Source organism: Podarcis gaigeae (assembly GCF_964106915.1).
Source record: "Podarcis gaigeae genome assembly, chromosome: 9".
NCBI lineage: Eukaryota > Metazoa > Chordata > Lepidosauria > Squamata > Lacertidae > Podarcis > Podarcis gaigeae.
In genome coordinates this window covers 20256490-20284234 of record NC_139685.1, presented here as the reverse complement: position 1 = coordinate 20284234, position 27745 = coordinate 20256490, and the positions used below count along the sequence as shown (strand labels likewise).

Below are 27745 nucleotides of genomic sequence, written 5' to 3'. Positions count from 1 at the left end.
GAAACCAAAAATACAAAACCCACCAAGATATGGAGCATTCAAATACAGACCTCTGCCTGGAAAGAGCAGGACAAAGGGTAAACGCGATGAGCCCTTAGACTCAGCTGTTTAAACCCAGATCTAACCCAATCACATAATAAGTGAGCACAATTTTAAAAGCAAAAAGTGTATGTGGGTGAGGGATAAATTGACTTTGTGGCTTATATTCCTGGATAACTCTCCCTCCACTAGGCTCTCATTATATTATTGGAGACCATATGAGGTCTTTTATTGCCTTAGCAACATGTTGCAGCATACACCTACAGAAATAAAGTCTGGAAGGGCCCTAATTTTCTACATTACCTGGGAACACCTTGGTTTAAAAGATGAGTGTAACACCACCCTGTGTTCTCTATGCCTCTGACAAACAGCTGAGAATTTTCAGCTGAGTTACCTAAACAGGAAGCATCCATGAGCCACAATTATTCTTTGGGATCGAATGCAGGATTTGTGATTGAGCTACCTGCTTTCAGGGTCTGTTTGCTTCCAGTATGCTCTGCCTGAATACTTGCAAATGAAATAGCTATTACAAAGCACACGCATACACCAAACATACATCTCCAGTGCTCGTCATACAAAATAAAGCAAAACCTATAATGTTGCCCTTGTACTTCTCAGGAAACGTGGTAGCACTGTATTTTTTTTCTGTTCCTATCATGGAACTCCCAGGGATACATTTATTTCCCAGTTCATAGCATGATTTGCTCTTGAGAATGATCAAGGTTAGATTGTCTTCCTATCAGTATGGAGAGGCTTTGTTTGTCTAGGCACAACCGAAGATTTTTTCCCCTCATATTGAGTGTTGTGAACTGTAATGGTGAATTATACTGCAGTCCTATACATAATTACCTGGGTGTAGGTCCCGGTGAACTCAGTGGGATAGGTGTATCTGTTAATTTCAGTTTTTCACAGTATCTTATTTTTCCAATATTAATCGCAGCTCTCCATGTCTGTTTGAGATTTTTTTTAGTCCTAACGAAAATTCATCTGCATCCTTGTGCAAATTTCTCCTAATACAGTGGTACCTTGGTTCTCAAATGGCTTGGCTCCCGAACAAATTGGCTCCTGAATGTTGCAAACCTGTAAGTAAGGGTTCCGGTTTGCAAACTTTTTTTTGGAAGCTGAATGTCTGACACGGTTTCCACTTGAGTGCAGGAAGCTCCTGCAGCCAATCGGAAGCAGCGCCTTGGTTTTCAAACGGTTTTGGGAGTTGAATGGACTCCCAGAATGGATTAAGTTCGAGAACCAAGGTACCACTGTACAGACATTTTTGCAAAGAATTTCCCCCTGATACAGTGCATTTGTGTTGGATGCTTGTTACCTTAGAAGCTCTGAGGACTAAATCCTATTGAATTCAGGTAAATGGGATTAGGATTTTAGCCTAAAGCTTCAAACGCAGGTTTTGGATAGCTCAGTTGGTTAGAGCATGGTGCTGATATAATGCCATGGTGGCTGGTTTGACCCCTGCTTTACAGAGGGCTAAAATAGATGATGCTTGGGGTCCTTTTCCAACTCTACAATTCCAGGATTCTATGACATATAATCACATTTCTTATTGAAAATGTGTTCTAATGGTTTTGGGTTCCAATACAGGGACATTATCTATGGAGTGAAGGCTCTTTTTTCCTCAATCTTGGGTGGGCATGGTTTAAAATGTCTGTCAGTGGATGCCATGATCCTTGAATGCCAATGAATGTCAGCTCCTTGCATGTCCAGCAGAAGATGGGGAGTCAAAGAAGTCTTTCATTCCCTCTCTTCCCTGAAGTAGTTAAGCACTTGGACTACCAAAACTTTCTGCCAGGCTTAGTGTCTTCTTCTGAGTCAGGTGCCAGGACAATGCAGCTTCTGAAGCTAACAGAGACTGCCTGCTTTGGCACCATGTCATAATCATCTCCTTCAAGGACCCTTGAGGTACAGCTGCTCAAGTTGCACCTGTGTGTAAGATTTCAGAGACACCCAGACAGATTTTAAAATTACTTCTTAAGTTCATGGCTTCAGTTTTAAAAATGAATATTCACCCTCTTTTTATTAAAGGTTTTCTTGTTTTACAAAAGTTTGTGTGATGTCGCTCGTATTTTTTCCATGTAACATTCTTACAAATCCGTTTCATTTGTTGAGACATTAGGGGGAGGAAAAAAAGGGGTGGAGGGGGAGAAGATGGGTGGGGGTGGGGTCAGGTGGCGATGTTTCTATTATGCTTAATGTATGTAGGGTTTGGTGTCAGCGTTGCTTGTGCTGTTCACTTGTGTTCCTTTGGTGGTGAGAGAGGTTGGTGTTGGCCTAGGGTGTGGTTGTTTGTTTGTGATTGGCTGTGGTGATCTTTGTTTTTGAGTGGGGTGGGTGGGTGTTTTGGATCAGGTTAGCCATATTGATTTGTATGCTGTTGGTGGATTATTGTCGTTGTCTTGTTGGGCTGTGTATGTGATAAAGGGGAGCCATACTGGGGTAAAGGCGTCTTCTTCTGTTTGTTCCCGTGTCAGTTTTAGTTTATTGGTTAATTTTTCTAGTAGGGTTGTTTCCCATACTATTTGGTACCATTGGTCCATGCTTACTCCTGACAGGTTTCTCCAGTGTCTGGTTATGGTGTTTCTGGCTGCTGAAAGTAGGTGGGTTATGAGTGCTTTGGGCATTTTTGTCCTGGAAGATGTTTAGTAGGGCCAATGTCTAATACTTGCTTAGTTATTTTACATATTTCTCATGTGATATTCACCCTCTTTTGAGCAATGGGTCAACAACTCGGTCTCAGCAAAGCACAATACCTCATGGCTGAATTTAATGTAGGAAATGCTGCTAGGCCCCAAGTGGGAAGGTGGTAGATATTAGCTGAAGAACATAGTTTAGGAGGGTGATATCATGATGGTGAATCTTTCCCCCGCAATGAATGTCTACTATGGTTCTTTTCAAATAGCCAAGGGTTGTCTATCAGCAGACTGCTGCTGTCATCCATGTGCCCACCCACCCTTATTTCAACAAACGGTATCACAATAAACTTTTAATGCAAAGAAAAGTGATTGATTTATTATTTCTGTGACTGATTAACTCATATAGACTAGAGACCGGAGAAACTCTCCCACTGCTACGAAAGGCCAATACACTACCAGCAGAAAGAAATAATAGGTTTGTAATTTAATGTAGCTTTCAGGTTTGGTACCCAAATAATATTGTTGCATGCTACCCCAAAATCCAAGCGGTGGAAGATTCCAGGGGTTTCAGGCACTTACCCAGGGTTTGTGTTTCCTTTTGGAATGAGACTGTGGTGTCTGTATGATATATGGTTTATTTACACATATATACAACCCAAACCCATTGGGACATGGGTGGCGCTGTGGGTTAAACCACAGAGCCTAGGACTTGCTGATTAGAAGGTCGGCAGTTCGAATCCCCGAGACTGGGTGAGCTCCCGTTGCTCAATCCCTGCTCCTGCCAACCTAGCAGCTAGAAAGCACATCAAAGTGCAAGTAGATAAATAGGTACCGCTCCGGCGGGAAGGTAAATGGTGTTTCCGTGCGCTGCTCTGGTTCACAGAAGCGGCTTAGTCATGCTGGTCACATGACCCAGAAGCTGTACGCCGGCTCTCTCAGCCAATAAAGCGAGATGAGCGCCGCAACCCCAGAGTCGGCCACGATTGAACCTAATGGTCAGGGGTCCCTTTACCTTTACAACCTGAACCTAGGATGGAGGGGTTCACAGCATTAACATCCTAAAAGGGTCTTGTTTCTCCCCTAGCCACAACCTTGGATTCAGGCAGAAATCAGCCACAACTCTCTCTAGCTTGCTGCTTTTTTCTAAATCACATCATTGCAAAACTCTAATCTTAACCCTGCTTCATCCTTCTAATTTACTGTGAGCTGTTGGAGGGGGCTCACCCATTTCCCCTCTCGCAAAGAACCCCTTTCCTTTGTTTCCCTTAATGGCTCATCACCCAGGCTATCACCTCAACAAAGGAAGCTAACCTGGCTTATATTTTAACATTTGCTGGGACCAGGGTTAGAAGGCTTCCGCACAAAATCATAACAGTATTTAGAAAATCAGATAAATTTCACTCTGCAATTTTCTCATTTCTTTCAGGTTATGCTTCCTGGTCTCTTTATCATGGCCTTCCACCAATGATCTATTTTTTCCCTTTACAAACATTGGAACTTACTGGCTTAGAGGTTTTTGCTCTTGCTTTCCTCTCTCCGATGTTTCTGATGATTGGTCCACTCTGGAGGTTGGCCAACAAGAAGCACATTCTAGCCTTGCTAAGGCTGACCATGATTGGTAAGTCCACTTTTGAAATTCTAAAGTGTCTTCGAAAAGCTTGGCAACAACAAGGTGTCAGGCCGAACTTTTCAAACCATATTAGCATTTAAATGGCAAGATGGGCAATTATTTCATATAGACATCCAAATTCACAGTTTGTCTTTGAAGGAGGATTAGCTGAATTCCTGGAAGTAAAGCTATCAATGACTACTGTACATTTGCAGTCTTAACCAGGGTTAAGGCAATAAACCATGGTTAGTGCTAACCATGGATACTGCAAGAGGGGAGAGTTGTACCCACGTCCTGCTAAGAGGCTTCCCAAAGTCTTCTGGCTGCACAGGCGGATTCAGGGAAGTGCAACCGGTTCAATCACACTGGGCATGTAGCATTGGGGGCATCCCAGGGGGTGCTGCAACTATGATGTAGAATGGAAGCCCTCCAAATTTTGGTGTCACACAGGGCACTGCTGAAATTTGAGACCCAAGGTCCGCCACTGCTGGCTGGTTGCTGGACTAGATGAGCCACTGGCCTCATTCTGCAGGCTTTCCTTAGATTCTTCATCAGTCACTATTGCCACCACTAAAACACAGCTGAGATCTGAGTGGTTGCTAGCATTATGCCAAGGAAAGAACAGTAGATACTGCAGGAAAGAGAATGTTGTTGTTGTTTAGTCATTTAGTCGTTTCTGACTCTTCGTGACCCCATGGACCAGAGCAGGCCAGGCACTCCTGTCTTCCACTGCCTCCCGCAGTTTGGTCAAACTCATGCTGGTAGCTTTGAGAACACTGTCCAGCCATCTCGTCCTCTGTCATCCCCTTCTCCTTGTGCCCTCCATATTTTCCAACATCAGGGTCTTTTCCAGGGAATCTTCTCTTCTCATGAGGTGGCCAAAGTACTGGAGCCTCAGCTTCAGGATCTGTTCTTCCAGTGAGCACTCAGGGATGATTTCCTTAAGAATGGATAGGTTTGATCTTCTTGCAGTCCATGGGACTCTCAAGAGTCTCCTCCAGCACCATAATTCAAAATCATCAATTCTTTGGCGATCAGCCTTCTAGGAAAGAGAATAGAGACAGTTAAAATTCAGCACATTCACTAAGGCATTCCACAGCTACCGGTGGGACTACTTTCAAGTATCAGGGTTTATCCTACTTTCAAGTTTCAGGGTGTGGGCCTGCAGAATAAATCTTACTGACAAACATGGGACCAGGCCAGTGTATCTATTGATTTAACACCTTTCTATTCTGCCTCCCCATCATAAAGCTGTAATTGCCTTGTTTGGAATACAAATCATTCTCAGCTATGTTAATAATGGAGTGCCATTTCTTCTAAAGATTCTCCTTAAACTTGGAACGTAATATTAGATTATGCAAATATAGTATCACTGTTCACATAGCTAGTTGCTTTTAGGTGTATGAACAAAAGTCATTTCATATGAACTTCTAATATCCCAGTGAAACACTAATTCTTTTCTGTGTTCAGATCACCTGACAGTTGGACCAACTCACATTACTCTTTCTAGCAAAAAATAAAAATACGTCATTGTTCTTCTTCTAAGCAAGTGTCTCCCAATTTACACAGGGGTTACATTCCCGGTTATTGTGTGTACAGTGGTACCTCAGGTTACATACATCAGGTTACATACATCAGGATACATACGCTTCAGGTTACAGACTCAGCTAACCCAGAAATAGTGCTTCAGGTTAAGAACTTTGCTTCAGGATGAGAACAGAAATTGGGCTCTGGCGGCGCGGCAGCAGCAGGAGGCCCCATTAGCTAAAGTGGTGCTTCAGGTTAAGAACAGTTTCAGGTTAAATACGGACCTCTGGAATGAATTAAATACTTAATCTGAGGTACCATGTATACGTGAAATCATGTATAGTGGGGAACACCATCTAAAAAGCCTGTAAACACTCTCTAAAGCTCTGGAAACCCTTTAAAAAAGCCAGCAGTGCCTACCAGACTGGCATGAACGGTCACAATGGTGGCTCTCAGTTTTCCTCATCGCTGGAGGACGATGCGGAAATGACAAAAAGGAGGGTAGACCGGTACCCCAAAGTGCCTGGCTGTGATTCAGAGGTAGACAGGAGTGGCAGACCTACATTTCAGGGGCTCTGAAGCTCAAGCTGTCATGCCCCCCCCCTTCACAACCAGCAATGAGGTCTGGGTAACCACTGTTATATTCTGCAATGGGGTTGTTCCATGACAGATCAGCACACCTTTACAACTTCATTGCTACTGTCTCTCAAACTTTGGGATGGTTGAAATATATACAACAAAACATTAATCAATTTGTGTCGGGCAACTCATAAGGGATCTCCTAGAGTAGACCCAACATTTTAAAGCAATGTGAACTAAAGTCGCTTCAGGATTAGGAGTCCTGAAGTTTAAAAGCTTCATCGGTTTTATAGTAGATCCACTCCTGCCCTGAAGTGCATGGCTGTGGGTCAGATTTCACTTGCTGATGGTGCTCGTGCAATTTTTGCAGTTTTCCTGCTCTTTTCAGCCCGTTTGTTTTGCCCCTTTTGATATTTTAGTGTATTTTTGGTTTCTATGGAAGTATATGGAAGTATACCCCCTATGGGGGTATAAATAAATTATTATTATTATTATTATTATTATTATTATTATTATTATTATTTCACGCCTTCTTGCTATTCAAATCATTTTATTTATTTTTTTTCCGGCACCGTGCATAAGTGGGGAGACACCTGTATCTAAAATTCTCTTATCTTCTTTAATAGGAACATGCACATACACCTGACAGGGGAGCTTTCTCAGACAACAGAGAAACTTTTCCCCGACTGCACACTGAGAAACTTTGTTCTTACCGGGTTGGTTCTGAATTGAGTCAAGGGAAATTTGCTAACCGCTCATTTAGGAATTTACCCTCTCCCAGATTCACTAGTTTTCTACATGCAACTATTTATATATATATATATATATATATATATATATATATATATATGCAGGTTTTGGTGTCCTCGGGTGTCTTCCCGTGTAAAAGTTGGGGTGTCTAGGCGACGTTTCGACGAGGTCTCACTCGTCATCTTCAGGCTGGTGCTTTCGGCTTCTTGTTACTGGAACAGAGCGGGATCTCAATGTTTGAGTTCCTATAAATACTGTAGAGGGGGTGTGGTGTCTAGCCTCCAATGTTCTGGGCAGAGAGGAAGTTCCCAGGCTAGTGTGCCTTTTCTTCTTTTGTTCCTTAATTACTTGAGAGATACCTTGAGTGATTTCTTGAGTGATATCCTGAGTACCACTTAGGTGGGTCATTAGGTGTGGATTAGTTGCTAAAGTCTTTGTGTCTTGACCTCTTGAACTTTGTGAAGAGTTTTCCTGAGAAGATGGCTGTATTGCACTTAGTTGTGCTTTGGCTTGGCTTCGTGTATAGGGGCGAGCTGTGGTTTTGTGGCTTGTGTCAGCCAGATCTGTGTAGGGATTGCAGGGGGGTGCAGCATCCGGAGGTGCCACCATGGATTGGCTACTGGATGGTGTCAGTAATTCATCTGTGGAGAGGGTCTGGGTTTGGGTCTGGTGTGGTTGATTGGTGTTGGCGTTCTGTGTGCCTCTGGATCTGGTGTCAGTTTTTGTGGGGAGGGCTAATTTCCAGATGTCTGGCAAGCGGGATGTGTCGTCACGCTTGTTCATGTTGTGAGGGTGTTTCTCTATCTCGATGGCTTCCATGATTATTCTCTTGTGGTGATGTTCCGTGTTAAAGAGCAATTTGGAATCTGCAAAATTAATTTCGTGTCCTGTTTCTTTCATGTGTTGGAAAAGAGAGGAAGTTTTTTCTTCTTTTTTGACGGCATTCAGAAACCCCAAGGATAAAATCCAGTTGGAAAACCAAGGGATCTATGAAATACCCTGCAAAGTCTGCCCAGCCACGTACATTGGACAAACAAACAGACGAATAAATGCACGTATCGCAGAACACAAGAATGCCGTCAAAAAAGAAGAAAAAACTTCCTCTCTTTTCCAACACATGAAAGAAACAGGACACGAAATTAATTTTGCAGATTCCAAATTGCTCTTTAACACAGAACATCACCACAAGAGAATAATCATGGAAGCCATCGAGATAGAGAAACACCCTCACAACATGAACAAGCGTGACGACACATCCCGCTTGCCAGACATCTGGAAATTAGCCCTCCCCACAAAAACTGACACCAGATCCAGAGGCACACAGAACGCCAACACCAATCAACCACACCAGACCCAAACCCAGACCCTCTCCACAGATGAATTACTGACACCATCCAGTAGCCAATCCATGGTGGCACCTCCGGATGCTGCACCCCCCTGCAATCCCTACACAGATCTGGCTGACACAAGCCACAAAACCACAGCTCGCCCCTATACACGAAGCCAAGCCAAAGCACAACTAAGTGCAATACAGCCATCTTCTCAGGAAAACTCTTCACAAAGTTCAAGAGGTCAAGACACAAAGACTTTAGCAACTAATCCACACCTAATGACCCACCTAAGTGGTACTCAGGATATCACTCAAGAAATCACTCAAGGTATCTCTCAAGTAATTAAGGAACAAAAGAAGAAAAGGCACACTAGCCTGGGAACTTCCTCTCTGCCCAGAACATTGGAGGCTAGACACCACACCCCCTCTACAGTATTTATAGGAACTCAAACATTGAGATCCCGCTCTGTTCCAGTAACAAGAAGCCGAAAGCACCAGCCTGAAGATGACGAGTGAGACCTCGTCGAAACGTCGCCTAGACACCCCAACTTTTACACGGGAAGACACCCGAGGACACCAAAACCTGCATTCCTGTACCCGTGAAAATCTACGAAAGCATATATATATATATATATATATATATATATATATATGGACTCTACTGCTTGAGTTTGCTGAACATGGCCCTCAGCTCTTAGAGAATAGGACAATGAAAAGGTCTTTATTCAAGCTGAGGTAGAGCAGCCAATGGAATTATCAACCAACAACACTGTAACAACTGGATTCTGTGGGGGTTTACTGCTTTTGAGAAAGCATGCAAAGGACCAGGCAATGAAATTATTAAGCAGGGGGTAGAATTGCATTTATTTGTTTAGGGCATCATCTAAGAACCTCTAAGTTCACTGATTTCAAAGAGGGAGACAGTTGCATACTTTACTCTCCCATTGGAACAAATGGGTGTTAATAGCGCTCAACTGTAGCTATATTATACAATTTTTATTTTTATTTTATTAATGTGTTTCTCTTTACAGGGAGCATTCTTTCATACCACGCTCCAAATGCTTACCTTCGACTCTTGATCTTGGCCATGGGTGTTTCTTCATCGTTGGTAGTTCAGACAGTAACATGGTGGTCTGGCAATTCTTTACAAAGGTATTGTGAAAGAGGGCGCAAGTCTTGCATTATAAGTAGCAAGCTATCTTCTTTGACAGTAATCGAAAACCGTGAAAAAGCTTTAATCTTAAAGCAGATTTATACCTAATACTACAGCTATTTTAGCTTATTTGTTTGCGCATTTCTTAAAAATATATATGTTTAAATGTTCTGCTTTTACAGATACTGCAGAATCTGGGGATTTATACTAGGAAAAATTCTTCTTCTTGTTCTTCGGATTTGCTATACATCGTTAAACCCAGTATGGAACTGTACAACTGCCAATGTTACTATAACTGTCCTAGGCTTCGTAGCAGCACTTGAGCGAACATATACAGGTGACAATTCAAAATGAAGCCATTCCTTTCTTTGTATATCCTCAGCAGAATTTGGGGGGTGGTATGTGTGGAAAAGCATGACCATAAATATGAGCTACGACTGAGTGAGTGGGCGAATGGTAATCCTAATTTATCTTCCTGTCCAACCCCATCTTTAATTCCCCTTGCCTCTGTTTCATTTTCCTCTCTGTTCCTCAGGACTTTTGCCTTCCTCCGCTGTCTCACGGGCACTCTAACCTCCAACTTCCTCTATTATCAGGCCTGGCATCAGGAGGAAGCATCCTCAAGCAATTGCTGGGGACTCTGTGCCTCTGAAGGGATCACCCCTGATACCTGCCTCGATTCCTCCCATCACCATCACTCCTTCTTCTTTATTCTTTGGCAATTCCTCGTAGCCGAGTAAGATTGTCTTTCATGAACACGATCTTAAGAGTGAGTCTGTAAGTGACTGGGGAGGCCAAATCTGGATCTACACATCCTTCCACTGTGGGGACATAGGTTTCTGGGTGGGAGTTGATCACAGTGAGGGTTTCCCAAGTGTGCCTTCCTCTTAGCACGTTTCTCCCTTTCGTCCTGAATTCGAGTGTCTTGAAAGTCCATGACACCTTTGGTAAGAGCTGTTCTCCAATTGGAATGCTCGCAGGCCAGTGTTTCCCAGTTGTCGGTGTTTATACTATTAGAATTGCCATTAGAGACCCTCTTAACCGTGTCTTTTGTGTTATGTAAAAATCTTCTTAGAAATTTCTGAACACTTATAACTTCATACTCTTGGGTGTAATCTACACGCATATAAAAAAATGCAGTGAAATGCTTGTTTAAAAAAGTTTTGAAAAATAGATTGAATTTTGCATAGCTTGCTGTCGCCATCTAGTGTTGCATTTGTATATTGCACTTTACAACACTTTTAAAACATTTTATTTGCAGCTGTGTAGCTGAGTCCTTGATTTGCTGAATCAATGTTTTCCACTTTTTTAAGGTACTAAAAGCCAAAAACAAGAAGCAAACAAGATTGGAAACACAGCAAAGGAAGCCATTCATGGTTCCAACTGGTTTTTGTCAGCGACAGCTTTTGGCAGCCTAATGTTCCTCACCTTCTGGATTTTTGGAGAGGTCTCTCTAGTTTCTAGATGGGCAGTGAGTGGACACCCGCAACCTGGGCCAGATCCTAATCCACATGGGTAAAGTGTGTGCTCTCCTACTATTTTATTAAGCAAGTTAAAAATATCAAATCCCAAACAGGTGGAGCTTGGAGGTCATGAAATTCTGGTAACAACAACAAGTTCCAAAGCAACCCTGGACAGTAATCCCTACATATAAACTGGTATTGGCTTTAATGACACACATGTGCCTCATCCCCTTGGGACTAAAGAGATGCATGATACAATTGGGAGGGGTGGGGCTAAGTTCTCATTTGGGGTGTAGGGTGACAAGTGAATTATTACCATCATTGTGTTATTTAATTTTTTATTGCCTGAAGGTATCAGGTTACAAGGTTAATAAAACCATTTCCATGTTTTGTCTTTCATATTTGGAATGGTTACCAGCTCACATTCCTTGATAGCGAAGCTATTGAGGTTTTTAGGTAGTGTGTAGCACAATTCAAAGCATGTTTAGTTAGATGCAAGTCCCTACAAATTCAACGAGACTATATAACACCGATCCTGAAAGACCTACATTGGCTCACAGCACGTTTCTGAGCATAATTCAAAGTGTTGGTGATGACCTTTAAAGTCCTAAATGGCCTTGGTCCAGTATACCTGAAGGAGTGTTTCCACCCCCATTGTTCTGCCCGGACACTGAGGTCCAGCTCCGAGGGCCTTCTGGTGGTTCCCTCACTGTGAGAAGTGAGGTTACAGGGAACCAGACAAGGGCCTTCTCGGTAGTGGCGCCTGCCCTGTGGAACACCCTCCCCTCAGATGTCAAGGAAATAAACAACTACCTGATCTTTGGAAGACATCTGAAGGCAGCCCTATTTAGGGAAGTTTTTAATGTCTGATGTTTTATCGTGTTTCTAATATTCTGTTGGGATCCACCCAGAGTGGCTCTGGAAACCCAGCTAGATGGGTGGGGTATAAATAATAAATCGCTGCTGCTGCTGTTGTTGTTGTTGTTGTTGTTGTTGTTGTTGTTGTTACTATTACTAATACAGCCTTCGTAAGAGCATCTGTGTGTCTCAGGAGCCCTATTCAGATAACAGAAAACTGTGCTGGCTGGTCATGCGTACTTGGAAAATAGGATTATGTCCACTCCACTGGTTGCAGTTAAAAATCAATGTGAATATTGAATGCAGTGGATCTGCCATTTCCCATCCTCAACCACAAATCCACAGACATGCCATGGACCACCTGGGTGAAGCTTGTGGACTGCTGGTAACATAAATGGTCTGCAGTCTAGCATACAGTTGAAAGAGGGCGCAAAATCTCAGACACGGCTGTCAAATTGCACCTCCTTCCTGCTCCACCCTTCCTATAAACTCGGGCACTGCTTGGTACAATAAAACTGACTGTAACTGGCTGGGAAATATTTAGCTAGTCTATCCATAACAACTTGCTTATCCAAATCCTCTTCAGATTCAGGCCAGAGGAAAAAGAAAGGAATTAAGTTTAGCTTGTGCCTTCTTTCGAAAAATGCAATAATTCTCTGGTCTCTCATTTTTACAGAGGTGCCGTTCTCTTAGGACTGGCTCATGGACTAATGCTGTCTTTCTGGCCTTGGTCTACCTGCGCCCTGTGTGGTTGGTGCCTTATAGGTAAGAATAAATGTTCTGTAGTCCCTAAGCCTCTTAAAGACATGTCATTAGTAGGAATGGGGAAGGGAGACATACGTTCTTCATTTGCTGAACTGTATAGACTTGGGGATCTCGCCCATGGTGAAATTCACAGCATGAGTTCATCTGAGAGTCATTTTTAGGTGATATATATGGATGAATTAGTCATGGAATAGTTATTTCATTTTGATGTTGATACTCCACAGTAAGTGGTTTAAGCATCTACGCAATTACTTCTCCATCCAGGGAGCTTTCGTATACTGTCTTATACAGCAGGTGGCCAGAAGTATGTATATGTTTTTAGCTCATGGTTGGAGGAACAGAAACAACATTTATCATGTTAGGTGTTAGAACTCAAGCTTGCTTGGAAACTCTAATCCATAATTAGTTTACCATACTTGGGTAAGCTGATAGCGTCTAGGCATTGCGGGGTGAAACCTTGATCCCCATCAATGCAGTTTCTGCCCTAGTAGTAGTTTCTATACTGAGATCATCTTAGTCATCACAGTGGTTACCATTCATCTTGGATAATTCCACCTTCCTGACTTCTTAGCAATTTTTCAGAACAGTGTATTACCAAATGTTGGGTCAACTGCTTCAGAATCTCTTTGGGTTCCAAGAGATAGCAATCCAACAGAAAGTATTTAAATAAGTGGAGAACTATCAGACTGGTTTGAGGACATTATTAGTCTTGGGAACCCTTTACTGTTTACTCCGATCCCAGTTATAATAAGGTCTGTGATTGTTTTTATTCATGGGGATGTTTTATTATAATAAAGTGGATATTGATACTGTGTTATATTTATAAAGGGGTTGTTTCCATGAGATTTTATGGTGCCATATTTATCACTGTGTGTTGTAGCCAACATTAGTTCTAGTCAGAGCAGAACCATAAAAATTAATAGACATGACTAGCTTATGTTCTAGAGTACTAGACCTACTCTGAGTAGAACCGACAACCAAATGACAGTGGTGCCATATTGATCAGAATGACAATACATAGCAATGTTTCGTGACTTTGGCATCATTTTTTTGTCTGTTTTTTAATAGGTGCAGCAGGAGCAGCTGGTCTGCTTGGCTTACGAACGTGGTATGCAGCCATTGCTGGCGACCTCCTAGCTGTCTTTACAATGTGCGTGTGGCCTCGCATAACCGGATGCTTCGTTAACTGTTTACATCCTGGGAAAGTCATGAGTACAGCCATGCTCATACTTGTGCTAGAAACATTCTTCTGTGTGTGGTGCACAGCTTATAAATTTGTGCCTGGTGGAATCTATGCTAGAGAAAGCTCTCATATTCTTTTGGGTATGTTTGCCCTTCTTAGCCAAGAAAAATCATCAGATTTACTTGGTTTGGGTATCTAAAGACAATCGAGAATGGTTTCACAGTTCTTTCTGTACTTTGACAAAGTTGCAGCGTGGAGTGCCCCTGTTCAGTATACTCCATTGCATTCCATTCTCCCTCCCTCCCTGGTTTTCTGTCCTGCCCCCCGGCAAAAAATATTCAGCATTCCATGAGCACTGAGCATGCTCATTCCTCATTGGACTGTTTTCTGATTCCACCCCGTAAGTCCCCCCCAATTTTTTTTTTTTACTTCTGCAAACGTTGAAGTTTCTCCAAAGCCTGCTGATATCTTCCCTCCCCTTCTTGCCTCTCTCTGTGTGTAGTAGTGTCATTTTGGCTACGAAAGCAAAGTTGGGATCAGCCAATGGGGACATTAGATTTGATGGTGGCTGTTCCAAATGCCCACCTTGTCCTGTTTATTGTGTTGGCTTAATGCATAAGCGATGAATTAGGGATCAGCTTTGCAAATTGCTAAACTCTTCACTTTCTATGTACTTACAAGTTGGCTGACTGACAATATCATATTAGAGTATTCTTGTGCAAATTTCCCTTCCTGCTGGTCATAATCCCCCCCCATCTGTTATATTTTGATTACAGGGTTCACCATGCTGTTTATTGTCATAGGCACGCTAGTTGAATGCAGGAAGGATCTTCACTCTCTGTTTAGGGTAAAAAGTAATGATAAACCGTTCTTCCATGAAAGTGAAAAATACATCAAATTATGTAAGTATAACTTCGCTTCATTTCTCAAAAACAAATTGCCAGATAGACTTACAGGTCATTAAATGCACCAGGCTAGAGGGTTTGTTTGGGTGCTTCAGGCATAAACAAAGTGTTAGGCCACATCTGAATTTAGATGATGCACTCAAGAATCCTGCCTAAAAAGTCATCTATAACAACTGAATTATTGCCAAATTAGTGTCTTTGCAACATCACTGTATTGCTGAACATTGTTCATCAGTCCAAGAGTTCAGTGGATATGTTTGCACGTTCTTGTTGAGACATTGAGTATGTGCAGCTTTTGAGTAGACAATTAGTGTGTTGGCTACAAGCCAAGTTAAACAGAGTATGTGAGAACGTCTGCTTTGAGACAGGAAAGCCTAGCAACAGGTGGTGATTGGCTAAGTTCTCCCTTATGACACAGCAGTTTGGTTGTTGGAGTGTTGAGTTTGGAATAGGAGTTTGAATCTCGTCCGTGTATATATAGTAAGTTGTACAAAGCTGTGCTTTATTCTGCTGTATATAATAAAACTAAACAAAAATCAAGTTACTAGTCAGCTAGTTCTGTTCCTGGTCGTCGTCCTGGAATGCATTGATTTGGCAGCTGGTAGCAAGAGTTAAAGGAAATCAGCCCTGAGTGCTCACTGGAAGAACAGATCCTGAAGCTGAGGCTCCAGTACTTTGGCCACCTCATGAGAAGAGAAGACTCCCTGGAAAAGACCCTGATGTTGGGAAAGATGGAGGGCACAAGGAGAAGGGGACGACAGAGGACGAGATGGTTGGACAGTGTTCTCGAAGCTACCAGCATGAGTTTGACCAAACTGCGGGAGGCAGTGGAAGACAGAAGTGCCTGGCGTGCTCTGGTCCATGGGGTCACGAAGAGTCGGACACGACTAAACGACTAAACGACTAAACAACAACAACAGCAAGAGTTATGGTTATGATCCATCCACAGTTCTGACATACCACTTATCTGTGAGAGGAAACATATTTTCACCATTAAAATGTATCCCTTATCAGGAAGACTAAAGCTCCTAAGTTGGTCCAAAGGAGAACCAGGTTATGTCCATCCAAGGATGTTATCTTGCACAACAGGAAGCTCAGATGAAATTTTTAAGTGTGTGCGTTGGTATAAGGGTGTCCATAGATGAGGGATTTAAATATTCTATCTCTGATTCCTAAACCATTGTTTCCAATCCACACTAGTTGGCAGTCCAGGATGGGATGTTTTCACCTGGTGTGTCCATGTCCCCATTTAACGTTTTCCCCAAACTGGACATGCATAACCAATGCACACTCTCTAAAAAAAAGATCCCAGGGAAATGGGCAAGAGCAAATGTTGCCAGCATATTTCACAAAGGATAAAGTGAAGGACTGTGAAAACTGCCTTTGTAAGAATTTGCCAGCTCAATATAAGTTGGGCACTATTCCTGACATGCTATTAATAGTTGATATTTGTAGATTCCCCCAAATCAATTTTTATTATGGCTCCCTTATACTACCGTAATATACACCCTGTTGATTTTTTTTGTAGCTCTGTGGCTGTTCGTTGGGGTAGGCCTGCTGGGATTAGGATTGCGATATAAAGCTTATGAGAAAAAATTAGGACATGGGGTGAGTCATTTGTTTACTTTTAATCCATTTAAATTTGATTTTATCTGTTTATTTTATTTTGACAGATATACTGCTTAATTGCAATAATCTCTAAGTGGTACATACACAACTCACTCAGTTCAAACTGCAAAATCAGAATGAAATACAGTGGTACCTCCGGTTGCGGACAGGATCCATTCCGGAGGTCCGGTAGGATCCTGAGGTTTCCGCAACCTGAGGACTGCTTCTGTGCATGCATGTGGGGCAAAACCAATAAATATTTCTGGGTTTGCTGCACTCGAATCCCGAAGTTTATGTAACCAGAGGGTTACGTAAATGGAGGTATGACTCTATCATTTATAATACTTACATCTTGACATGCAAATACTAGTGCAGAAACAATCTTTAGCATGGGTAGGCAAACTAAGGTCTGGGGCCCGGATCCGGCCCAATCACCTTCTAAATCTGCCCTCGGACTGTCCAGGAATCAGCGTGTTTTTACACGAGTTGAATGTGGGGTTTTATTTAAAATGCATCTCTGGGTTATTTGTGAGGGACGTGGGTGGCGCTGTGGTCTAAACCACTGAGCCTAGGACTTGCCGATCAGAAGGTTAGTGGTTCGAATCCCTGCAACGGGGTGAGCTCCCATTGTTCGGTCCCAGCTCCTGCCCACCTAGCAGTTAGAAAGCATGTCAAAGTTCAAGTAGATAAATAGTTACCGCTCGGGTGGGAAGGTAAACGGCATTTCCGTGCACTGTTCTGGTTCTCCAGAAGCAGCTCAGTCATGCTGGCCACATGACCCAGAAGCTGTCTGCGGACAAACACCAGCTCCCTTGGCCTATAGAGCAAGATGAGCACACAACCCCAAAGTCTTCTGCGACTGGACCTAACAGTCAGGGGTACCTTTACCTTTAGTGGGTTATTTGTGGGGCATAGGAATTTGTTCATTCCCCCCCCAAAAAATATAGTCTGGCCCCCCACAAGGTCTGAGGGACAGTGGACCGGCCGCCCGGCTGAAAAAATTTGCTGACCCCTAATCTTTAAGGACGAATTCACAGTACTCAACGTGTGCTGTGCCTTGATTATTATACAAAATGATGACAATTCAAAGTTTCTGTAGGGCTTCAGCGCTCAGCACTTTTCGACGGAGCATGGTCACCCATTCAGCTACAAAATGATAGACGTACCTGCAAAAGTCACAGCACCCACAACAGATCCTAGACTGGACCTAAATAAGAGTTACTGAAAATAATTTTAAATCAGATCATTCCCCTAGCCTATACTAGGTCATAATTTTGGAAGAACCTATTTTTACAACTCCTCCATATTTTGTCCTTATTGTATGATGTACGTATCATTATATATGGCACCTTACCAGTTTTCACTAGCAAACACGACAGGTTCCTGTTTCAAAGAGCTTGCAGTGAGGAAAGCAATAGGGGAAGGAGATACAGGAGAAAGATATGCAACTGCAGTTACATGTACTTTGACTTGGATACATCTAGGGAAGATTATTTCCTTTTGTTATGCGTTCCTTTATTGTTTTCTATTTTGGGGCAAATGTTATGTGTATAAGGGATGCGGGTGGCGCTGTGGGTTAAACCACAGAGCCTAGGACTCTAGAACGTCAGCGGTTCGAATCCCTGCGACGGGGTAAGCTCCCGTTGCTCGGTCCCTGCTCCTGCCAACCTAGCAGTTCGAAAGCACGGCAAAGTGCAAGCAGATAAATAGGTACCGCTCCAGCAGGAAGGTAACGGTGTTTCCGTGTGCTGCTCTGGTTCGCCAGAAGTGGCTTAGTCCTGCTGGCCACATGACCCGGAAGCCGTATGCTGGCTACCTTGGCCAATAAAGCGAGATGAGTGCTGTAACCCCTGAGTCAGCCACGACTGGACCTAATGGCCAGGGTTCCCTTTACCTTTACCTTTTTATTATGCGTATATTATACCAACCTCTGTAATCCTATCAGCCACTTTTGTATTGCTCGCACACTAGTCAAAGAACGTGATTGTAAATGTAGTGAGACTGAACTTTTTGTTTTCCCTTCTGATTTATCTGTAGCCTCCAAAGAAAAACTTTTCAGCCCTGATTTGGCCATTCAGGTTTGGCTATGATAATGATGGGTGGTCCAGCTTAGAGCGATCGGTCGTCCTTCTGAATCAAACAGGTACTTTCAACAAAATCATATAGCTTGTGCATTATGCCTCTCTTGTCTTCTGTGATAGACTCTTCCACCTGCGGCAGAGGGGTATAGAACCAAGAAATCAGAACTCTGGGCTAGAATGGGAACAACCTTCAGTTGCCCTAAACGGCCTTGGCCCTGTATACCTGAAGGAACGTCTCCACCCCCATCATTCTGCCCGGACGCTGAGGTCCAGCGCCGAGGGCCTTCTGGCGGTTCCCTCATTGCGAGAAGCAAAGCTACAGGGAACCAGGCAGAGGGCCTTCTCGGTAGTGGCGCCCACCCTGTGGAACGCCCTTCCAGCAGATGTCAAAGCGATAAACAACTACCTGACATTCAGAAGACATCTTAAGGCAGCCCTGTTCAGGGAAGTTTTTAACGTGTGATATTTTACTGTATTTTTGGTTTTTATGGAAGCCGCCCAGAGTGGCTGGGGAGGCCCAGCCAGATGGGCGGGGTATAAATAAATTATTATTATTATTATTATTATTATTACTATAATTATTTTTGTTGTTAATTATGATTGCTATTATGTCATACCAATGTTGGGGGGAGGAGCAGAAATGTCATTCAGGTAAGCAACACTTGGAGACATAATTTTTTCTATTAGATATTTGTATTAGATATTGTCTTTCACAAAAACCAGTATTGCTCCTGTGGAGTGAGAAGATGAGATCATATTATTATTTTTCCTTTGCATACTAAAGCCTTTCACCCAAAGAGTCAATGAGACAATGCAGAGATGGCAGAATCAATAATATGCTTTGTTCTTTGTATTTTGACAGAAAAAATTGAAACGGTTGATGTTAAGAGATTACAACCCAGTTTCCCACTGTTTGCTTGCTTCTCTTTTCAATCAATCAATCAATCAATCAATCAATCAATCAATCAATACTGAAGGTATATTAATATAGCTACACTTCTCAACCCATTGTTTTGTTTTCCAGGGGCAGACTTTATTACTATTGTGGAGAGTGACGCTTCTAAGCCATTCATTGGGAACAATGATCCAACCATGTGGTTGGGAGAGAAACTTGGTTTTTACACAGATTTTGGCCCAAGTACCCGAGATCATACTTGGGGGTGAGTGAACTGTATTTGATTACAGAGGTGCAACAGGTGATTAAAGACATAGATATTTGATGCATTGTAATGAGGATGCTATTGTGTTGTATCATTTTTCTGGTTTTTTCCCCCTTTCTTTTTTGGATGCAGATATTTGTGAATTATGGCATTTCATAACATGCCTTCATTATCCCATATCCCATAGGGGCATGTCCTGCATCCTGAACATGCCTTTAGCCAACTCTCAGTCCTCTACAGGTCTAGTTTGGATTTCGCTAAACCATAATTTTACATGACATGAAGCAGTCTCTGTGAATTCCAGGCTTGCAAGTTCCCACCCCCCCTGCCCGTCTCTTCCTCCAGTGTGGCTATGAGATTTTGCTTCATATTTTGCTTAACCACAGCTTCTCATTTTATCCAAGCTGCAGTCTTGGTATTAAATGGGGTGAGATGTGGAGAAGATGTACCTTGAATTCTCATCTATAACTTCTTAGTATGATGATATGGAAGTGAAAAAGGAACTTGTTGGCTTACATGATTTCCCCGCCATGCCATAGAACATTATCTGTTCCTGGACCTAAAGCCACAACATCCCATATATTCACCCTTATCTTTTATTGAATCCTGCACAGGCTTTCAACCCTATTTAGCTATGAGATGATTACCCAGTTTCCTGAGTCAGCCTCTTTTGCCCTGTTCTCCCATCCCAGCTCATTAAGTCTCCTACCCAGTGGTGATACCTTGGACGACTGCCTTGGGTCACTGAACTGCAGGTGCTGGTTTTAGTTTGCATTGAGCTTTGGAACTAGCTCTGTTCAATAATTTTACTTTATTGTAATGCAGGATGATGGTTCTGTCAAGATACCCAGTCGTGAAGTCCAGGCACCACCTTCTCCCTTCTCCCGAGGGAGAGATAGCCCCAGCCATCTCCATGACTGTGAACTTCACAGGGAAACTGGTGGATTTTGTGGTTGCTCATTTTGGAAATGAAGAGTATGTATGAAAATTGCTTGCCTGAACAGAAAATAAGCCAACTATTTAAGATAATACAATTATTATTATTATTATTATTATTATTATTATTATTATTCCATCCACATCTGAGAAAAATACTGATATCGGTAATGGATGGATGTCATCCAGTACTGAAGATTAGAATCAACTGGAGTCATGTTCTTTTGAGTAGTTTTTTTAAAAAGAAAATTTATTTGGCTTTACAAATTAGTGTTTACATTCAAAGTCATGTATAAAAAACAAATAAACAAGATTCTTTCTGAGTGGCTTCCAACCAAATATTAAAAACACAATACAGCTTTAAAAGCTTCCCTAAACAGGGCTGCCTTCAGATGTCTTTTAAAAGTCTGGTAGTTTATTTCCTTGACATCTGGTGGGAGGGTGTTCCACAGGGCGGGTGCGACTACTGAGAAGGCCCTCTGCCTGGTTCCCTGTAACTTGGCTTCTCACAGCGAGGGAACTGCCAGAAGGTCTTTGGCACTGGACCTCAGTGTCTGAGGTCTCTCCCACCAGATGTCAAGGAAATAAACTACCAGATGTTTAGAAGACATCTGAAGGCAGCCCTGTTTAGGGAAGCTTTTAATGTTTAATAGACTATTGTATTTTAATATTTTGTTGGAAGCCGCCCAGAGTGGCTGGGTTATTATTATTATTAGGCCAGGCAAAATGTTACAAAATAGTGTACAAGCTTTGAGTTCTCCGGAATGCTTAATCAAGCTAGATGGTAAGCAAACCAAGGGTGGGAATAGGAAAAGAACTTGGCTGATATTGGAGCCCTGGAGTTGTTTGCATTTAGTTTCAATCTTTAATGGTGCTTGCTCATGATTAAAATGGCGGGGTGCTGGATGGGAGAAGACCTGGACTCAAATCTGTGCTCAACCATATAGACCATGTCTTGGGCATGTTGCTAATTCTCAGCCTAACCAACCTCACATGGCTACTGTGAAGATAAAATGGGGTAACTTCATGTGAACATTTTTGAGAATGGGTAGGTCACAAATGTGATCAGCAACAAATATAATGGATAGCAGTTGTTAGCAGAAATATTTGCGATTCCTCCACTCTCCCTAGAAATTGCAATTTCCCTAGAAAGATGAATTGTATTTTATGATTGCAATTCTTGCCATTTCCTTCAAATAAGAATCGTATCTTATTTCCCACCCCCAGAGACGACTCAGATAGAGAGCTTCAAGCAATAGCTGTTTCTAATTTATTGAAGATGAGCTCTAACCAGGTTGTGTTTCTAGGATACATCACTTCAGCTCCTGGTTCCAGAGATTACTTGCAAATAATTGAAAATGGCAACGTTAAGGTATTACAGTTATGATCCTAAATCATTTTTGTAACAATACAAGATCGGTAACAATACAGTTTGGTGGCCTGGGTGCATATTTATGGCATAATAGTAAATTAAAATGAAACTGTGCATGCATTGGTTTTAAAAAAGATGGTCGGAATCTTAATGTGCAAAAAGCACTGTGTGGACAATTACCCAGGCTGGATAGCAGAGTGCTCATCTAAAGAACAATGAAGAGAAATGCATAGTCAATGGAAGACTGAAATGAAAGTGATTAGAACAAATCATCTCCTAAACCCAATTTCATCCACGTCATCTGCTTTCTCACCTAACCACAAAAAAATCCCTATCCTCCATAGCTGCTGTTCCATGCTCCCTTCAGCTCTCCCACTTATTTAACATTCAATACAGTGGTACCTCGGCTTAAGAACTTAATTTGTTCTGGAGGTCCGTTCTTAACCTGAAACTGTTCTTAACCTGAAGCACCACTTTAGCTAATGGGGCCTCCCGCTGCCGCTGTGCGGTTTCTGTTCTCATCCTGCAGCAAAGTTCTTAACCCGAGGTACTATTTCTGGTTTAGCGGAGTCTGTATCCTGAAGCATCTGTAACCTGAAGCGTCTGTAACCCGAGGTACTACTGTACTCCAAACACAAACGTGAAAGTAAAGGTAAAGGGACCCCTGACCATTAGATCCAGTCGTGACCGACTCTGGGGTTGCAGCGCTCATCTCGCTTTATTGGCCGAGGGAGCCGGTGTACAGCTTCCGGGTCATGTGGCCAGCATGACTAAGCCGCTTCTGGCGAACCAGAGCAGCGCACGGAAACACTGTTTACCTTCCCGCCAGAGCGGTACCTATCTATCTACTTGCACTTTGACATGCTTTCAAACTGCTAGGTTGGCAGGAGTAGGGACCGAGCAACGGGAGCTCACCCCGGCACAGGGATTCAAACCGCCAACCTTCTGATCGGCAAGTCCTAGGCTCTGTGGTTTAACCCACAGCGCCACCCGCATTCCTTATAACCATAAACATAGTTCACTACATATTTAAATGCCAAGTCTTTATACATAGGATTGGTCTATATTGTTTTTCTTCCTCACCCCTCCCGCATATTCTTAAGCAGTACATGCTTCTGGTTCACATTTTTGGTTTTTCTATAGTTGTGTCAGAAGTCCATAAAAGGGGGGTTCCTCCCCACTTGTTTACTTACTTACAGCTACAAACACTCAACCACATCCAGTTTTCCTTCCAGGTTAACAAACTGAGGTGTCAGCAAAGAAGCATTCAGGCTTAGAGCATTCTTAACTACTGTTTACAACCACCTCTCCTCTCATGTGACGAGGTTGCAACTAATCACTCATCAATTATTGCTTCTGTCATTTAGCCTTTTTCAAATATCATCTGATACTAGAGCCATATCATAGATCAACTTCTGTTCTGACCACTTATGCAATGCTCTGTCAACCAATTTCTCCAGGGGCCAAATGTTCACTATCTAAGTTCCCCCCACTGCACCCTCAATCTCTCAGTATTCCATGCCCCTGAGTTCCTATGGGGCTATTTTGATTATTTAAGCATCTGCAAACTCTTGAGTCTGCTGATATCACTCTCTAGTATGTGGATGCTGTGATTTTAGCTAGAAAAGCATGAGCACAGGAAGAGTTGCCTCAATCTTAGAATGATTTGCCCAATCCCCACAGGCTAATATTTTAAAATGAAATAGTTCAATACCAGTAGTTTGTCTAGTTTTGCAAATTCATAGTTTGATCATGTGAAACATATAAACACAGTGACTTTGTTTGCATCTGCTGAAACCTTTTTCACGAACCATTTCCTCTTGCATTTGTTTTACTGCTGCTTAGGATATTGACAACACAGATCAAGATAGATGGTGCAGTTATATAATGTATCGTGGATTAATAAGGTACGTTAAATAGATACCTTGGTTATTTGCCTACGGACCAGTGGCGTAGCGGGGGTTGTCAGCACCCGGGGCAAGGCAAGTAATTTGCGCCCCTTAACCCGTGGATTTGCGCCCCCTAACCCGTGGATTTGTGCCCCCTAACCCTAACCCCCAGATGTTGTGCCCGGTGCGGCCGGCCCCCCCTGCACCCCCCACGCTACGCCACTGCTACGGACCCTCACTCTCTTCTTGTCTCATACACTCAGCTGCCATTTCATGTGCTGTGCATGCCTGTATCATGCTCTGTATTTTCAACTGACCAGTTTGAGGGGCAGGTTTTGTATCATCAGACTGTGACACAGGGTGTGTTCACATTAAAAGGTAAAGGATCCCTTGACAGTTAAGTCCATTCAAGGACGACTATGGGGTGTGGCTCTTATCTCACGTACCACCTTACCTACAGAAAATGGAAGTTGTTCTCCCCTTCCAGCTGTTCAACATCAGCACAGCTTTAATTCATTTCTGTTTGTGTACACACTGGGGTGGTGGCATTGATGAGGTGGGAATAGATTTACTCCATGCAAGGGTGTTCAAACCTTGACTAGAGATTAATTTGGAATGTGTGAAGCTGTATCTTATAATCAGGTACAGGATACACGTCTTTTGGATAGCATTGTGTGAACATGCATTAAGAACACAGTACAGTCGTACCTTGGTTGTCGAACAACTTGCAACTCAAACGTTTTGGCTCCTGAACGCCGCAAACCCAGAAGTGAGTGTTTCAGTTTGTGAATGTTCTTTGGAAGCTGAACGTTCAACATTGCTTCCGTGGCTTCCAGTTGAGTGCAGGAAGCTCCTGCAGCCAATCGAAAGCCGTGCCTTGGTTTCTGAATGTTTTTGGAAGTCGAACGGACTTTTGGAATGGATTCTGTCCGAAAACCAAGGTACGACTGTACTGAAAACGCAGTGAGTACACAGTAAATGGGAATGTCTCCATCTCTTTAACCTTTTCCTATAGAAATGAATGATTACCATTCATTTGTATTTGTTCAAAGTGGATGCAACATTCTTAAAATGGTATTAATTTTGTCTGCAGGTCAAATTATTCCTTACTGGTGCAAACTGAGCCCTCATCTGCACTATAAATTTAAAGCAGTATCATACCATTTTAAACAGTCATGGCTTCCCCCAAAGAATCCTGGGAAAGTTAGTTTGTTAAGAGTGCTGAGACTTGTCAGGAGACTCCTATCCCCCCCCCCCCTTGAGCTACAATTGCCAGAGTGGTTAACCATCAGTTCCTCTTCCCAGGGAACTCTGGGAATTGTAGCTCTGTGGGAGTCAGCACCTTCAACAAGCTACTATTCCCATTATTATTTGGTGAGGAGGGAACTACGGCTGTTTAAAGTGGTGTGTATAGCACAGATGGGGCCTGAGTTGTGCTTTTAGAGCAGCTAGTGGTGCAATGTTGTGCTGAGCAGCTAGTGGCGTGAAGCTGAGGCTCCAATACTTTGGCCACCTCATGAGAAGAGAAGACTCCCTGGAAAAGACCCTGATGTTGGGAAAGATAGAGGGCACAAGGAGAAGGGGATGACAGAGGACAAGATGGCTGGATAGTGTTTGCGAAGCTACAAACATGAGCCTGACCAAACTGCGGGAGGCAGTGGAAGAGAGGAGTGCCTGGTGTGCTCTGGTCCATGGGGTCACGAAGAGTCGGACACGACTAAACAACAACAACAAGTGGTGCAATGGCTCAGTGTGTCCGGCTGTTAACCAGGCGATTTGTATTGTGCATCAAGCTCACCCAATAACTGCTATGGGCTGGATTCCTTCATTGCAGGGGATTGGACTAGATGACCCTTGGGGTCTCCTCCAACTCTACAATTCCATAATTTTATTCTATTAATAGCTTGAGAAGCAGTTAATTAGATACCGAAACCTGCCGTTTATATTATCGAATGGCATACAGTCACCAAGGCTAGAAACTATTTGGAAATCTTGTATGAGTAAAAATTTAAAATGAATGAGATGTTTTACTTCATTGAAAAAAATTATATGCATTTATGGCAGGCTGGGCTATGCCCGAATTTCTCATGCTCATCTGAGTGATTCTGAACTTCAAATGGCAAAATTTAGAATCCCAGATGACCCAGATAATTATATGGACAATGACAAACTCACCGTTGACCCCAGTGAAGTATCGAAGGAAACACATTTTGCCAAAAGGTTAGTGCATTTACAATTAAAATGTGCCACAATGTTTTCAAGTGAGTGGCTTTGAAATTGCCATCAGTTTTGTGAAAATGAACTATGGGAATCAGTAAGTTTAGCAGCCTGTACTGATTCCTTTTCTGTAATTCTTTTTTTGAGAATCGCTCTCTCAGAGAATGAAGTCAGCTGGCGAGTGGCGAGTATGGGCAGGATTGTAGCCAATATGGGGCCACTGAGAAACAGAGTCAGCATATTTAGTTTGCCATATATATATTATTAGAGACAAAAGATGTCTAAGGGAGCACCTCACTCCCAAAGAGAATAGTGCATACTCAGAGTTTATGTTGGCATAAAATACAGAAAAGTGGCTTGTGCATGTGAAGAAACCGAAATTGAGTATCCTGGAAGAGAAAATGGCTGGCTAGTAACAGGTAAAGGGACCCCTGACTGTTAGGCCCAGTCGTGACCGACTCTGGGGTTGCGGCGCTCGTCTCGCTTTACTGGCCCAGGGAGCTGGTGTACAGCTTCCGGGTCATGTGGCTAGCATGACTAAGCCACTTCTGGCAAACCAGAGCAGCGCACGGAAACACCATTTACCTTCCCGCTGGAGTGGTACCTATTTATCTACTTGCACTTCGACATGCTTTCAAACTGCTAGGTTGGCAGGAGCAGGGACCAAGCAACAGGAGCTCACCCCGTCACGTGGATTTGAACCGCTGACCTTCTGATCAGCAAGCCCTAGGCTCAGTGGTTTAGACCACAGCGCCAACAAAAGTACTCAACACAGTTCCCATTTGAATGATAATTCTTCTATCATTGTGGATAGTTCATTATGTACCAAGTCTCAATGAAATCAAAGAATCATGTAGCACAACTACAGTATATGCATGTTTACTCAGAAGTAAGTCTCAGTGAATTCAGTGGGGCTTAGTTCCACCAGATATGTGTCCAAAGGCGGAAGGAAACCTGTGTACTGGGGCAGTGAGGGAGGAAAGTAAAATTAAATAACCTAATTTCAATTTATTTTCTACCCTGATATTACTAATTACATATTATTTTTTTGCTATAAAGCTGCACAGTTAGGGAAGAAAGATGCTTATACCATGAACGTCTCATGCATTATTTTTTTACAGGTTTGGATGCTATCAAGATGGGCACAATTATGAGATGAACCATCGTTTTCACATGAGCACACCAAAGTACTTTAAGCAAGCTAGCTGTTAGAAGAATGACGCGCCAACAGGTTAGCAAACAGGAGGACACCCACTGCACTGTAAAAACCAACGACTTAGGACTGAGCCACATCCACGTTCATGTCTCATGGACTTAAACCAAATGGATCACCCTTGCCTTGCACATGAGAAACAAAATAAACCATGTGAAATAAGCAACATGTGTAAATGTGTGTAATTCAGGCCAAAGCATCCAGCTTTTCACAGTATACCGTTTGGCTTGATTTGGCAGCAAATGTGTGTTGTTTTGTGTGTCTGTTCGTGTTCAGTGCCACCGCTAACTACTTAATGCATTCAGAAAAGTAGAGTTTGCTTATGAAAATGGTGATTATATTTGTAGAAGAGAATTTCCTATACTGTACAGTGGTACCTCGGTTTACAAACTTAATCCGTTTCGGAAATCCGTTCTTAAACCAAAACTCTTCTTAAACCGAGGCTCGCTTTCCCTAATGAGGCCTC

General features: G+C 42.7%; 1 protein-coding gene across 2 annotated transcripts in view; it reads left to right on the top strand.

Annotated features, from left to right (window-relative positions):
- Positions 1-27394, top strand: part of CWH43 (cell wall biogenesis 43 C-terminal homolog) — a 41933-nt gene extending 14539 nt beyond the window's left edge. Inside the window, exons 4-18 of one of the 2 annotated variants that reach the window (XM_083754952.1) lie at positions 4108-4299; positions 9508-9628; positions 9812-9966; positions 10943-11144; positions 12627-12715; positions 13784-14038; positions 14675-14800; positions 16332-16411; positions 18449-18554; positions 19517-19652; positions 20478-20627; positions 21816-21960; positions 23806-23867; positions 25914-26069; positions 27188-27394. In XM_083754952.1, coding sequence (XP_083611078.1) covers positions 4146-4299; positions 9508-9628; positions 9812-9966; positions 10943-11144; positions 12627-12715; positions 13784-14038; positions 14675-14800; positions 16332-16411; positions 18449-18554; positions 19517-19652; positions 20478-20627; positions 21816-21960; positions 23806-23867; positions 25914-26069; positions 27188-27278 — 2028 coding nt within the window. In that variant the 5' untranslated portion in view covers positions 4108-4145 and the 3' untranslated portion in view covers positions 27279-27394. Of the gene's footprint in view, positions 1-4107; positions 4300-9507; positions 9629-9811; positions 9967-10942; positions 11145-12626; positions 12716-13783; positions 14039-14674; positions 14801-16331; positions 16412-18448; positions 18555-19516; positions 19653-20477; positions 20628-21815; positions 21961-23805; positions 23868-25913; positions 26070-27187 lie in introns of those variants that run through there. The other variant, XR_014567983.1, reaches the window with a different exon arrangement.
- Positions 27395-27745: the final 351 nt, after the last annotated feature.